The 12,896-nt window shown below is 48.9% G+C and overlaps 1 protein-coding gene and 1 long non-coding RNA gene across 2 annotated transcripts; one reads left to right on the top strand and one right to left on the bottom strand.

Annotated features, from left to right (window-relative positions):
* Nucleotides 1-4,021: 4,021 nt before the first annotated feature.
* On the top strand, nucleotides 4,022-7,534 carry LOC136768238 (uncharacterized). The gene is made up of 3 exons (XR_010821957.1): nucleotides 4,022-5,517; nucleotides 5,853-6,560; nucleotides 6,865-7,534. It is a non-coding gene; the product is annotated as an uncharacterized LOC136768238 (long non-coding RNA).
* A 98-nt stretch (nucleotides 7,535-7,632) lies between these two features.
* LOC136768237 (zona pellucida sperm-binding protein 3) lies at nucleotides 7,633-10,763 on the bottom strand. Its single transcript, XM_066722332.1, has 9 exons — nucleotides 9,991-10,763; nucleotides 9,525-9,640; nucleotides 9,330-9,433; nucleotides 9,072-9,249; nucleotides 8,862-8,976; nucleotides 8,438-8,529; nucleotides 8,175-8,272; nucleotides 7,926-8,076; nucleotides 7,633-7,765 (listed from the first exon to the last, which is right to left on the bottom strand). Exons 1-8 carry the CDS (start codon nucleotides 10,369-10,371, stop codon nucleotides 7,931-7,933), a joined length of 1,230 nt encoding a protein of 409 aa, XP_066578429.1. The 5' UTR covers nucleotides 10,372-10,763; the 3' UTR covers nucleotides 7,633-7,765; nucleotides 7,926-7,930.
* Between the last annotated feature and the right edge of the window lie 2,133 nt (nucleotides 10,764-12,896).

Genomic DNA, 12,896 nt, shown 5'->3' with positions numbered 1-12,896 from the left:
TGTGTGTTACAGTGTGTCTGATATATGACTGGATGTGTGTTACAGTGTGTCTGATATATGACTGGATGTGTGTTACTGTGTGTCTGATATTTGACTGGATGTGTGTTACAGTGTGTCTGATATATGACTGGATGTGTGTCACTGTGTGTCTGATATTTGACTGGATGTGTGTCACTGTGTGTCTGATATATGACTGGATGTGTGTTACAGTGTGTCTGATATATGACTGGATGTGTGTTACTGTGTGTCTGATATTTGACTGGATGTGTGTTACTGTGTGTCTGATATATGACTGGATGTGTGTCACTGTGTGTCTGATATATGACTGGATGTGTGTTACAGTGTGTCTGATATATGACTGGATGTGTGTTACTGTGTGTCTGATATTTGACTGGATGTGTGTTACTGTGTGTCTGATATATGACTGGATGTGTGTTACTGTGTGTCTGATATATGACTGGATGTGTGTTACTGTGTGTCTGATATATGACTGGATGTGTGTTACAGTGTGTCTGATATATGACTGGATGTGTGTTACTGTGTGTCTGATATATGACTGGATGTGTGTTACAGTGTGTCTGATATATGACTGGATGTGTGTTACAGTGTGTCTGATATATGACAGGATGTGTGTTACAGTGTGTCTGATATATGACTGGATGTGTGTTACTGTGTGTCTGATATATGACTGGATGTGTGTTACAGTGTGTCTGATATATGACTGGATGTGTGTTACAGTGTGTCTGATATATGACTGGATGTGTGTTACTGTGTGTCTGATATTTGACTGGATGTGTGTTACAGTGTGTCTGATATATGACTGGATGTGTGTCACTGTGTGTCTGATATTTGACTGGATGTGTGTCACTGTGTGTCTGATATATGACTGGATGTGTGTTACAGTGTGTCTGATATATGACTGGATGTGTGTTACTGTGTGTCTGATATTTGACTGGATGTGTGTTACTGTGTGTCTGATATATGACTGGATGTGTGTCACTGTGTGTCTGATATATGACTGGATGTGTGTTACAGTGTGTCTGATATATGACTGGATGTGTGTTACTGTGTGTCTGATATTTGACTGGATGTGTGTTACTGTGTGTCTGATATATGACTGGATGTGTGTTACTGTGTGTCTGATATATGACTGGATGTGTGTTACTGTGTGTCTGATATATGACTGGATGTGTGTTACAGTGTGTCTGATATATGACTGGATGTGTGTTACAGTGTGTCTGATATATGACTGGATGTGTGTCACTGTGTGTCTGATATATGACTGGATGTGTGTTACAGTGTGTCTGATATATGACTGGATGTGTGTCACTGTGTGTCTGATATTTGACTGGATGTGTGTCACTGTGTGTCTGATATATGACTGGATGTGTGTTACTGTGTGTCTGATATATGACTGGATGTGTGTTAGTGTGTCTGATATATGACTGGATGTGTGTCACTGTGTGTCTGATATTTGACTGGATGTGTGTCACTGTGTGTCTGATATATGACTGGATGTGTGTCACTGTGTGTCTGATATATGACTGGATGTGTGTTACAGTGTGTCTGATATATGACTGGATGTGTGTCACTGTGTGTCTGATATATGACTGGATGTGTGTTAGTGTGTCTGATATATGACTGGATGTGTGTTACTGTGTGTCTGATATATGACTGGATGTGTGTTACAGTGTATCTGATATATGACTGGATGTGTGTTACTGTGTCTGATATATGAATGAATGTGTGTCACTGTGTGTCTGATATATGACTGGATGTGTGTTACAGTGTGTCTGATATATGACTGGATGTGTGTTACTGTGTGTCTGATATATGACTGGATGTGTGTTACTGTGTCTGATATATGAATGAATGTGTGTCACTGTGTGTCTGATATATGACTGGGTGTGTGTTACAGTGTGTCTGATATATGACTGGATGTGTGTTACTGTGTGTCTGATATATGACTGGATGTGTGTTACAGTGTGTCTGATATATGACTGGATGTGTGTCACTGTGTGTCTGATATATGACTGGATGTGTGTTACAGTGTGTCTGATATATGACTGGATGTGTGTTACTGTGTGTCTGATATATGACTGGATGTGTGTTAGTGTGTCTGATATATGACTGGATGTGTGTTAGTGTGTGTCTGATATATGACTGGATGTGTGTCACTGTGTGTCTGATATATGACTGGATGTGTGTTAGTGTGTCTGATATATGACTGGATGTGTGTTACAGTGTGTCTGATATATGACTGGATGTGTGTCACTGTGTGTCTGATATATGACTGGATGTGTGTTACAGTGTGTCTGATATATGACTGGATGTGTGTTACTGTGTCTGATATATGACTGGATGTGTGTTACAGTGTATCTGATATATGACTGGATGTGTGTTAGTGTGTCTGATATATGAATGAATGTGTGTCACTGTGTGTCTGATATATGACTGGATGTGTGTTACAGTGTGTCTGATATATGACTGGATGTGTGTTACTGTGTGTCTGATATATGACTGGATGTGTGTTAGTGTGTCTGATATATGACTGGATGTGTGTCACTGTGTGTCTGATATATGACTGGATGTGTGTTACAGTGTGTCTGATATATGACTGGATGTGTGTTACTGTGTGTCTGATATATGACTGGATGTGTGTCACTGTGTGTCTGATATATGACTGGATGTGTGTTAGTGTGTCTGATATATGACTGGATGTGTGTTAGTGTGTCTGATATATGACTGGATGTGTGTCACTGTGTGTCTGATATATGACTGGATGTGTGTTACAGTGTGTCTGATATATGACTGGATGTGTGTTACTGTGTGTCTGATATATGACTGGATGTGTGTTAGTGTGTCTGATATATGACTGGATGTGTGTCACTGTGTGTCTGATATATGACTGGATGTGTGTTACAGTGTGTCTGATATATGACTGGATGTGTGTTACAGTGTGTCTGATATATGACTGGATGTGTGTCACTGTGTGTCTGATATATGACTGGATGTGTGTCACTGTGTGTCTGATATATGACTGGATGTGTGTTACTGTGTGTCTGATATATGACTGGATGTGTGTTACTGTGTGTCTGATATATGACTGGATGTGTGTTAGTGTGTCTGATATATGACTGGATGTGTGTCACTGTGTGTCTGATATATGACTGGATGTGTGTTACTGTGTGTCTGATATTTGACTGGATGTGTGTTACAGTGTGTCTGATATATGACTGGATGTGTGTTAGTGTGTCTGATATATGACTGGATGTGTGTCACTGTGTGTCTGATATATGACTGGATGTGTGTTACAGTGTGTCTGATATATGACTGGATGTGTGTTACTGTGTGTCTGATATATGACTGCATGTGTGTTAGTGTGTCTGATATATGACTGGATGTGTGTTAGTGTGTCTGATATATGACTGGATGTGTGTCACTGTGTGTCTGATATATGACTGGATGTGTGTTAGTGTGTCTGATATATGACTGGATGTGTGTCACTGTGTGTCTGATATATGACTGGATGTGTGTTACAGTGTGTCTGATATATGACTGGATGTGTGTTACAGTGTGTCTGATATATGACTGGATGTGTGTCACTGTGTGTCTGATATATGACTGGATGTGTGTTACTGTGTGTCTGATATATGACTGGATGTGTGTTACTGTGTGTCTGATATATGACTGGATGTGTGTTAGTGTGTCTGATATATGACTGGATGTGTGTCACTGTGTGTCTGATATATGACTGGATGTGTGTTACTGTGTGTCTGATATATGACTGGATGTGTGTTAGTGTGTCTGATATATGACTGGATGTGTGTTACTGTGTGTCTGATATATGACTGGATGTGTGTTAGTGTGTCTGATATATGACTGGATGTGTGTTACAGTGTGTCTGATATATGACTGGATGTGTGTTACAGTGTGTCTGATATATGACTGGATGTGTGTCACTGTGTGTCTGATATATGACTGGATGTGTGTTACAGTGTGTCTGATATATGACTGGATGTGTGTCACTGTGTCTGATATATGACTGAATGTGTGTTACTGTGTGTCTGATATATGACTGGATGTGTGTTTCTGCATTGCACTGTTTAATTTAAATGAAAGTCATGTGCATTCGTGTGTGAAAGTAAGTAGTTAGTATAGCAGATGTGTTCATGAACTATAATATTTTGTATTATTACTATCATTATTGATCATGGAAATATCCTAATCTGTTTTTACACCATAACCCCTTGATAAGATACAAATTCCACCCCAGCAGGCAAGAGACACAATGAGTTTGTCAGGTTAAAAGTGTCATATGGAAACAGAAGTGTCCTAAGGGACCAGGGGCCCAATGTGAGGCAGAGACTCTCCTGACCCATAAAGGACTGCAGTGCGGGACACTGTGGATACAGTAAGGCGTAGAGTAGCATGGTAAACGAGTGGTAAAGATCAGCTACTATGGAAATAAGTAAATAAGTGTGATAAGAATTTTTTAAATCCATGATAAAACCGTGGTAAAATCATTGTAAGCATATGGCCAAATTTGGTATGAAGAACAACAATAATAATAAATCATCATAATCATAATAAAAATTACAATACAGATCTTATAAGAGATCAAGACTGATAATAAGAATAGATAGATATTGATAGATAGATAGTGACGGTCTATTGATTGATGGGTAGCGGGGACGCAGGTAAGTGTGACGTCATTAGGCGCAGCGCAGGACACGCAGCGGCTCCAGATGTGACACCTGAGCTGTGGGCTGTTCCAGCTGTTTCCAGCCGGGGTGGATATACGGGAATCCGAGACAGACGCACACCTGGGGGGATATGAAATAATTCACTAATTTACATCCTTGTTTGTATTTTGAAATATGACATTGTATGATAAAGATGACGTGATATTCCTGGATAAGGGCGTCTGCCAAGAACTAGATAAATACATAATGATACGTAATACTATCCCATCTGCCTATGTGTCTGTCGGTCTATCTTTGTATGGTTTGTGCATCGCCTTAAAACAAAAGTTTCCAAAAGCCACAGCTTCGATGTGAGTTACCTGCCTGCCCACACACGCACAAAACGGTTAAAAACGGACAGAAAAGTTGAACACACGATATTTGCTATTGCTTGAAATAAACAAACAAAGCAAAACAAACAAACGTGCAGCACTAGATAATAAAAAGACTGAACTCCTGCATCCGAGTGCGGCCCCCGGGACTCCCACGCCTGCTCGGGTTTCTCAATACAGTTCAAAGGTGCCATCCGACCAGCCCCCCCCGCGGCCCGGGTGTTTCGGACCCTGAGCAGCACGTTGGGGTGGAAGTTAAACTTTGACCGGCGCACACGACCGGGCCCTGTGGGGGTCTTCGGGGGGGGGGGCAGGGTTCAGGCGAGTTTCCCCGCAGCCTCCCCGACGGCAGCCTCCCCCGGTGGCTGATGGATCTTGTCGTCACGTCGGGACTGTGCCGATCGCTCCCCGTGATATTCCTGCGGCGGCGCCACCAGAAGGTATTAATATCCTTTATTTATTTATGTCGGAGTGTGTTTGTGGAAGAGCCCCCCAGGCATTGTCCGGCTCGCCCGGCCGACTGTCTCTGCTCTCCGCCTGGCACCTGCGCAGAGCCGCCCCGGCACCGCAGCCGTTCTCGTCCTAGAGCATAACGCGACGCATTGTGACGTGCATGAGACTGTTCCCTTACTCTTACCTCACGGTGTGACGTAGAAGAAGTAGAGTGACGTAGTGTGTCAGCGTTTAGGCTATTGATTGGCTGGGCTGTCTGTCTATGCATTTATACATTAATTGTTTTTTAAATGTATCTGTGTTTCTCCCTCTCTCCCTTCAGCCGTCATGTCCACGTGTGTGGCTGTGTGTGTCTGGCTGAGTTTGTGTGTGAGTGTCTGTGTGTGCATGTGTGTGTGAGTGTGTTTGTGTGTGTCTGTGTGTGTGTTGTGTGAGTGTGTGTCAGTGTGTTTGTGTGTGTCAGTGTGTGTCTGTGTCAGTGTGTGTCAATGTGTTTGTGTGAGTGTATGTCTGTGTCAGTGTGAGTGTGTGTGAGTGTGTGTTGTATGTGTGTGTGTCTGTGTGTGAGTGTGTGTTGTGTGTGTGTGTGTGTGAGTGTATGTCTGTGTCAGTGTGAGTGCGTGTGAGTGTGTTGTATGTGTGTGTGTCTGTGTGTGTGAGTGTATGTGTGTGTGAGTGTGTGTGTCTGTGTATGTGTGTGTGTGTCAGTGAGTGTGTGACTGTGTGTGTGTGACAGTGTGTTTATGCTTGAGTCACTATAACAACAGTAAATACCCCTCTCTGTGCTGTGGAGGAAGCTGCCGCTCGGTCTCTGCAGCATCTCGGCTCTCGGCGCCGGGGATACGTGCTGGAGGACATGCAAGGAGGACGGAGTGGGGGGGACGCCCGGGGGGGCATTGTGACTCCGCTGTGAAGGATGTGCGACGGTCTGACAATGCAGAGAGGGAGAGGGAGAGAGAGGGAGAGAGGGAGGAAGTGCCGGCCGGGTCAGAGCAGGTCGAGGGGCCGCCAGCGGGGACGGACCACCACGGTAACCATAGAGACTGTTGTGACTGTGATAAACGTGGTGCCGTGGTAACCGTAGTGGCCTCAGTAACCTTGGTGACACCCCCCCCATCTCTCTCTTTCTGTTTCTTCCATTCTCTCAGCTTCAACCACTAGTCCTCACTCTCTTGTTCTCTCTCTCCCCCTCTCCTCCTGGCTCCCTCCCCGTCCTCCTGGTTCCCTTTCACTCTCTCCCTCTCCCCCGTGTTCTCTCTCCTCCTGGCTCCCTCCCCTGGTCCCTTTCTCTCTCTGCCTTGTTCACACACCTCCGCTCTCCCTCTCTCTCCCAGTGTGCGTCTCAGTCTGAAGGGGAAACTGTCCCGGCGCACAGATAAGCAGACCCCCCGCCTCCTCCCCGTATCCCAGCAGCCCCCCAGACTCCGAGCCGTGCGGCCGGCTGAGGACTTGGCAAACAGCGCGGACGGTCGCCTGCCTGCCCGACCCCTGCGATTGTCCAGGGGATGACCCTGCTATGAATAGCGCCACTCTTAACGAACGACAGATAACGAGGTGGCGGCACACTCAGGTCATAATAATAAACATGGGGGGGTGATGGAGGCATGCCTTGATAATCAGTATTGAGCTGAAATGTATTCATACAGGATTCAAGGTTAACCCTTTCACAGAGACGGAGAGAGAGAGAGAGAGAGAGAGAGAGAGAGAGAGAGAGAGAGAGAGAGAGAGAGAGAGAGAGAGAGAGAGAGAGAGAGAGAGAGAGAGAGAGAGAGAGAGAGGGGAGTGTGGACAGCCTGAGGGATAGGGTATGGTCAGTGAGTGGACAGGCTAAGGGAGAGATTTTTTTTTTTATCATTACCATTATTTATAATTATATATTACTTTTATGTATTGAAATTCACTTAATCATACACACTGGTTGAACAGGTTTTAATGACTACATATGAGCAATCATTCATGCATCTTTTTATGATCATTTATCTATACATTTATTTTATAAAATGGAAATGCTTGTGTAAACCTGCCATGCCAATAAAGTTCAGAGACACAGCCATGGCACCCACAGCTGGCACATCCCTCACCCCAATGAAACCACTCCACACGTCACTGCAAGCACTTTATTGTGGTCACAGGGCAGTTAAACACCACTGGAGCCAATTAATCAATTAAGGTATTATTGGCACTGCCAGGAATTCATCTCTGCCCCTCATAAGCCGTGGCCCTCAGTGGCACGACCTGCAAAGAGAGAGGGAGAGCGAGTTCAGTGGTCCCAGTCCACCGGGCAGCTGGAGCAGCTCTGATCGCCCCCCAGTGGCACAGAGGGGAACTGCAGATGGGAATGTTCATTGTTCACGAGTCAGAATGAAACCTGTACTGGCTCCCTCCCCCTCCTCACCGGCCTCACAGCCGTCTGGGCCTGTCGTCTTGCCGGCGAGTCCAGGCCAGGCCCCCTCGGGACACAGGGTGCCTACCCGAGCTGGAGGCGGTCCGGCGGGAATGAGGCAAGACCACCAGGGGCCCCAGGGCCCGGTCCGCATGCTCCCCCTCTGAGAGGGAGCAGAGGGAATGGGTGAGCGAGAGAGAGAGAGAGAGACGCGAACGCCACCTCTGGGGTGACCCGCCTGCCCAGCCCCAGGGCGGTTACCTGCGTCTGGGGGGAGGTGCGCCGCCCGCCTGGCCCCCGAACACACGCCCGTCTCACAGCAGCTGCACAGCTTGGCCCCGCCCTCCACCGCCACCCAGCTACACAACACAAAGGCACCGTCAACACACCGAAGTAAGCAGAGCTCAGCCCTGCCCCCGCACTACACAACAAGCACTGAGGCGCATGTCCACCCTGCCCCCCTGCTACACAACACCGGAGCTCAGACGCACCCACTGCCCTGCCACCCCCCGCTCTGCTCTGACCTCTGCGTGTCCTGGCTGAAGTGGCAGGCCTTGTTCAGGGGGTCTGGTGGCCGGTGGGCGGGGATGGCTCTCAGATGACACGTCAGGTACAGCTGCCATGGGGGGGGGGGGCACACGATGAGGGACTATAGCCAGCGCCCTCCCCCTCTTTCTCCCGTGTGGGGAGTTCCTCGAGTTGGACGCGTTTGTTCTATGCCCTTAACTCACACTCTACAACACAGCGCAGTCACATGCACAATACAGCAGGAGAGAGAATACAGGGGGGAGGGAGTAGGGGACAAGTAGATGCAACAGCTTGAGGTAGGAGTAGAGGACAGCACAGCGTGGGGTGGGAGTTAGGGGACACTGGACAGAGTAGGGGGACACCACACAGCAGAGCACAGTGTGGTACCCCACCAGCCTCGGTGCCGGGGAGGGGGCTGACCTGGTCGCGCACGTCCCTGAGGAAGCGGAAGGCCTGGACGGTGAAGAGCAGGGCGTCGGGGCGTGTCCGCCGGAACAGCGATGACGAGCCGGGGGGGCGTCCGTCCACCAGACAGCTGGACACGGGGAGAGAAGGGGAGGGGGAGAGTAAGGCAGAGCAACAGGAAGAAAGCGCTGCAGGACTGACTGACATCCCGACACACTGACTGACCCCCGGTGGTCCACAAGGGTGTAGCGGGGGCTGGAGCCGGGGTCGGGGGTCACGGTGGCGACGCAGCGGTCCACCAGCAGCCGCAAGGGTGTGTGTCCAGGGGCGCTGACCGCCGCCTCGAGCCAGAGCTGCTCTCCCAGGAAGAACACAGTGGACAGGCTCGAGGGACCCCAGCCCTCTAAGGGGAGGGAGAGGGAGGTTACAGGGTCAGAGTCGCCCTCCGGTGGACACACAGAGGGACACAGAGGGACAAGTTACCAGTCAGCAGGGTGAGGGAGAAGTCCAGCTGGCCGAGGGCAGAGCGGGTGGAGGTGAACGGCCGCCAGGTGGGCACCACTGCCCCCCCACTCACACGCTTCTTCCTGTGAGAGGAGACAACGAGCGCATGCTTCAAATAGCGCCCTGCACTGACATGGCAGCGTGCTACAGCCACCAGGGAGAGGCTCTGCTCACCGGCGGTACCGACACTCGATAGGGATGGTGGACACTGGGATGTGCTCGACCCCGCCGCCAGCGGGGGGCGGCCACAGGAGCAGCTCATTGTAGTAGATCAGCGCGTCTGCCGTCACCTGCGGGGAGAGCAGCCAATCAGAGCATCAATCAAGAGAGCAGTGTTATCAATCATGAGATTTTGCATAGTTTTTGCCACCAATTCACTTATAGTCCAGTCTCGGCCCTGGTCCTGCAGAGACGGTCCAGTCCAGCAGGGTCTCAGCCCTGGTCCCGAGAGACACAGTCCAGTCCAGCAGGGTCTCAGCCCTGGTCCCGAGAGACACAGTCCCAGCCCTGGTCCTGCAGAGACACAGTCCAGTCCAGCAGGGTCTCAGCCCTGGTCCTGAGAGACACAGTCCAGTCCAGCAGGGTCTCAGCCCTGGTCCTGAGAGACACAGTATAATAATCTCAAGCTATGATAAATCACCCGAGACACAGCCCCGCAGTCGTGCACTTTGGCCGTGATGACGATGGCTGTGCCCGGGGCGGAGTTTCCGGTGGCCGCGGGGCAGGAGCCCAGTCGCACGGACTCGGGCCGCAGCCGGACTCTCTTGCCGAGGTACTCCGGGTCCAGCTCGACACGGATCTCCGCCTCCCCGCAGCTCACGGTCAGCTCGGGCCGGGCCGGCACCGTGGGGCGAGGGGCGGCGGCTGGGGAGAGCGGGGCCGGCCGGTTCGGGCGGGCCCTGACGCTGCCCGGCGGCACCCGGGTTCGGTTCGGTCCTCGGCGCGTCTCCCCGAGCCAGGTACCGCCGGCCGCGCACGCGCACAGCACCAGCCCGAGCAGCGGGAGCCCGGGAGCGCGCATGGGCTGATGAGCGGGTCCGAGTCTCGCAATGAAGCGTGTGCGTCACTTGTTTCACAGCTTTGATTCGGATCCTCAGGAACACGGTTTTATTAGGACGAAAGTGTGCCGTTTTAGGGGGTTTATATAGTGTGCATCGTGGGCGTGGTGGGTGCGGCAGAATTAGCTGATTAATTAATTGGGGTCGAGGCTGAATTACTCGTTCGCTCTTTGGTTTCTGTGTGTCGGTGTTTTTGTAGTGAAGCGACCAGGCAGGCTCCTCTCACACGTGCAGATTATTATTATTATTATTATTATTATTAATCCATTCCGACAACCACTAACTCCTCACACTGCTTTTGCGCTACACACATATTCCAAATCACGCACAGTGACGTAATAATAAGAACATAAGAACATAAGACAGTGTCCAGTCAAGAGGAGCCCATTCGCCCCATCGTGCTCGTTTGGTGTCCATTAATAACTAAGTGATCAAGGATCCTATCCAGTCTGTTTTTGAATGTTCCCACATTGTCTCTTCAGCCACATCGCTGGGGAGTTTGTTCAGATTGTAACTATAATGTACTGTTTTAATAGCTCAATATCAATAAAAATTGGTGATGATGATGATGATGAAGTCCAGGTTCTGTGGGTGATCTCTGTCCCGCTGCAGCTGGACCGACTCCCCTGGGTGCGATGCCCGCCGGTCTCCGCCAGAGGTCGCACTCTCACCGCACACCCGGGTCTCCGCGTCACGGTGGACACCGAACACAAAGGTCGTGTGCTTTTAACAGTTATAGTAACATCCCTGTCTCCGCCTCTCCAATGCAAAATGAAACTCAAAGTGCTTTATTTGCATCAATTTACACAAATGCAAGTAGATTTATAAATACATTTATATCAAGTAATACATGATTCAATAGATAAATAATAATCATCACGTGACATTTACCATAATAATAAAAACAACAATAAGGATGAGAGCATTTACTCTTTTATCTCAACTGACTGTGTCACCTGTGTGTGTGATTCCTTTACTTTTACACAAGAGACAGAAAGCTGAGACACAGAATACTGAGACACTGAGACACTGAGGCACAGAACACTGAGACACTGAGACACAGAGACACAGAGACACAGAGCACTGAGACACTGAGACACTGAGACACAGAGACACTGAGACACAGAGACACAGAACACTGAGACACTGAGACACAGAACACTGAGACACAGAGACACAGAGCACTGAGACACTGAGACACAGAGACACAGAGCACTGAGACACAGAGACACAGAACACTGAGACACTGAGACACAGAGACACAGAGACACAGAACACTGAGACACAGAGACACAGAACACTGAGACACTGAACACTGAGACACTGAGACACAGAACACTGAGACACAGAGACACAGAGCACTGAGACACTGAGACACTGAGACACAGAGACACTGAGACACAGAGACACAGAACACTGAGACACTGAGACACTGAGACACAGAACACTGAGACACAGAGACACAGAGCACTGAGACACTGAGACACAGAGACACAGAACACTGAGACACAGAACACTGAGACACTGAGACACAGAACACTGAGACACAGAGACACAGAGCACTGAGACACTGAGACACAGAGACACAGAACACTGAGACACTGAGACACAGAACACTGAGACACAGAGACACAGAGCACTGAGACACTGAACACTGAGACACAGAGACATAGAGACACAGAACACTGAGACACTGAGACACAGAACACTGAGACACAGAACACTGAGACACAGAGACACAGAGACACAGAACACTGAGACACTGAGACACAGAACACTGAGACACAGAGACATAGAGACACAGAACACTGAGACACTGAGACACAGAACACTGAGACACTGAGACACAGAGACACAGAACACTGAGACACTGAGACACAGAACACTGAGACACAGAGACATAGAGACACAGAACACTGAGACACTGAGACACAGAGACACAGAGACACTGAGACACAGAGACACAGAACACTGAGACACAGAGACACAGAACACTGAGACACTGAACACTGAGACAGAACACAGAACACTGAGACACAGAGACATAGAGACACAGAACACTGAGACACTGAGACACAGAGACACAGAACACTGAGACACAGAGACACAGAGACACAGAGACACAGAGCACTGAGACACTGAGACACAGAGACACAGAACACTGAGACACAGAGACACAGAACACTGAGACACTGAACACTGAGACAGAACACAGAACACTGAGACACTGAACACTGAGACAGAACACAGAACACTGAGACACTGAACACTGAGACACAGAGCACTGAGACAGAGACACAGAACACTGAGACACTGAACACTGAGACACAGAGACACAGAACACTGAGACACTGAGACACAGAACACTAAGACAGAGACACAGAGACACAGAACACTGAGACACTGAACACTGAGACACAGAGCACTGAGACAGAGACACAGAGACACAGAGCACTGAGACACAGAACACACAGACACAGAACACTGA

Source organism: Amia ocellicauda, chromosome 14 (assembly GCF_036373705.1).
Source record: "Amia ocellicauda isolate fAmiCal2 chromosome 14, fAmiCal2.hap1, whole genome shotgun sequence".
Taxonomy (NCBI): domain Eukaryota; kingdom Metazoa; phylum Chordata; class Actinopteri; order Amiiformes; family Amiidae; genus Amia; species Amia ocellicauda.
The sequence above is the reverse complement of the archived record's forward strand: the minus strand, read 5'-3'. Positions and strand labels throughout refer to the sequence as shown.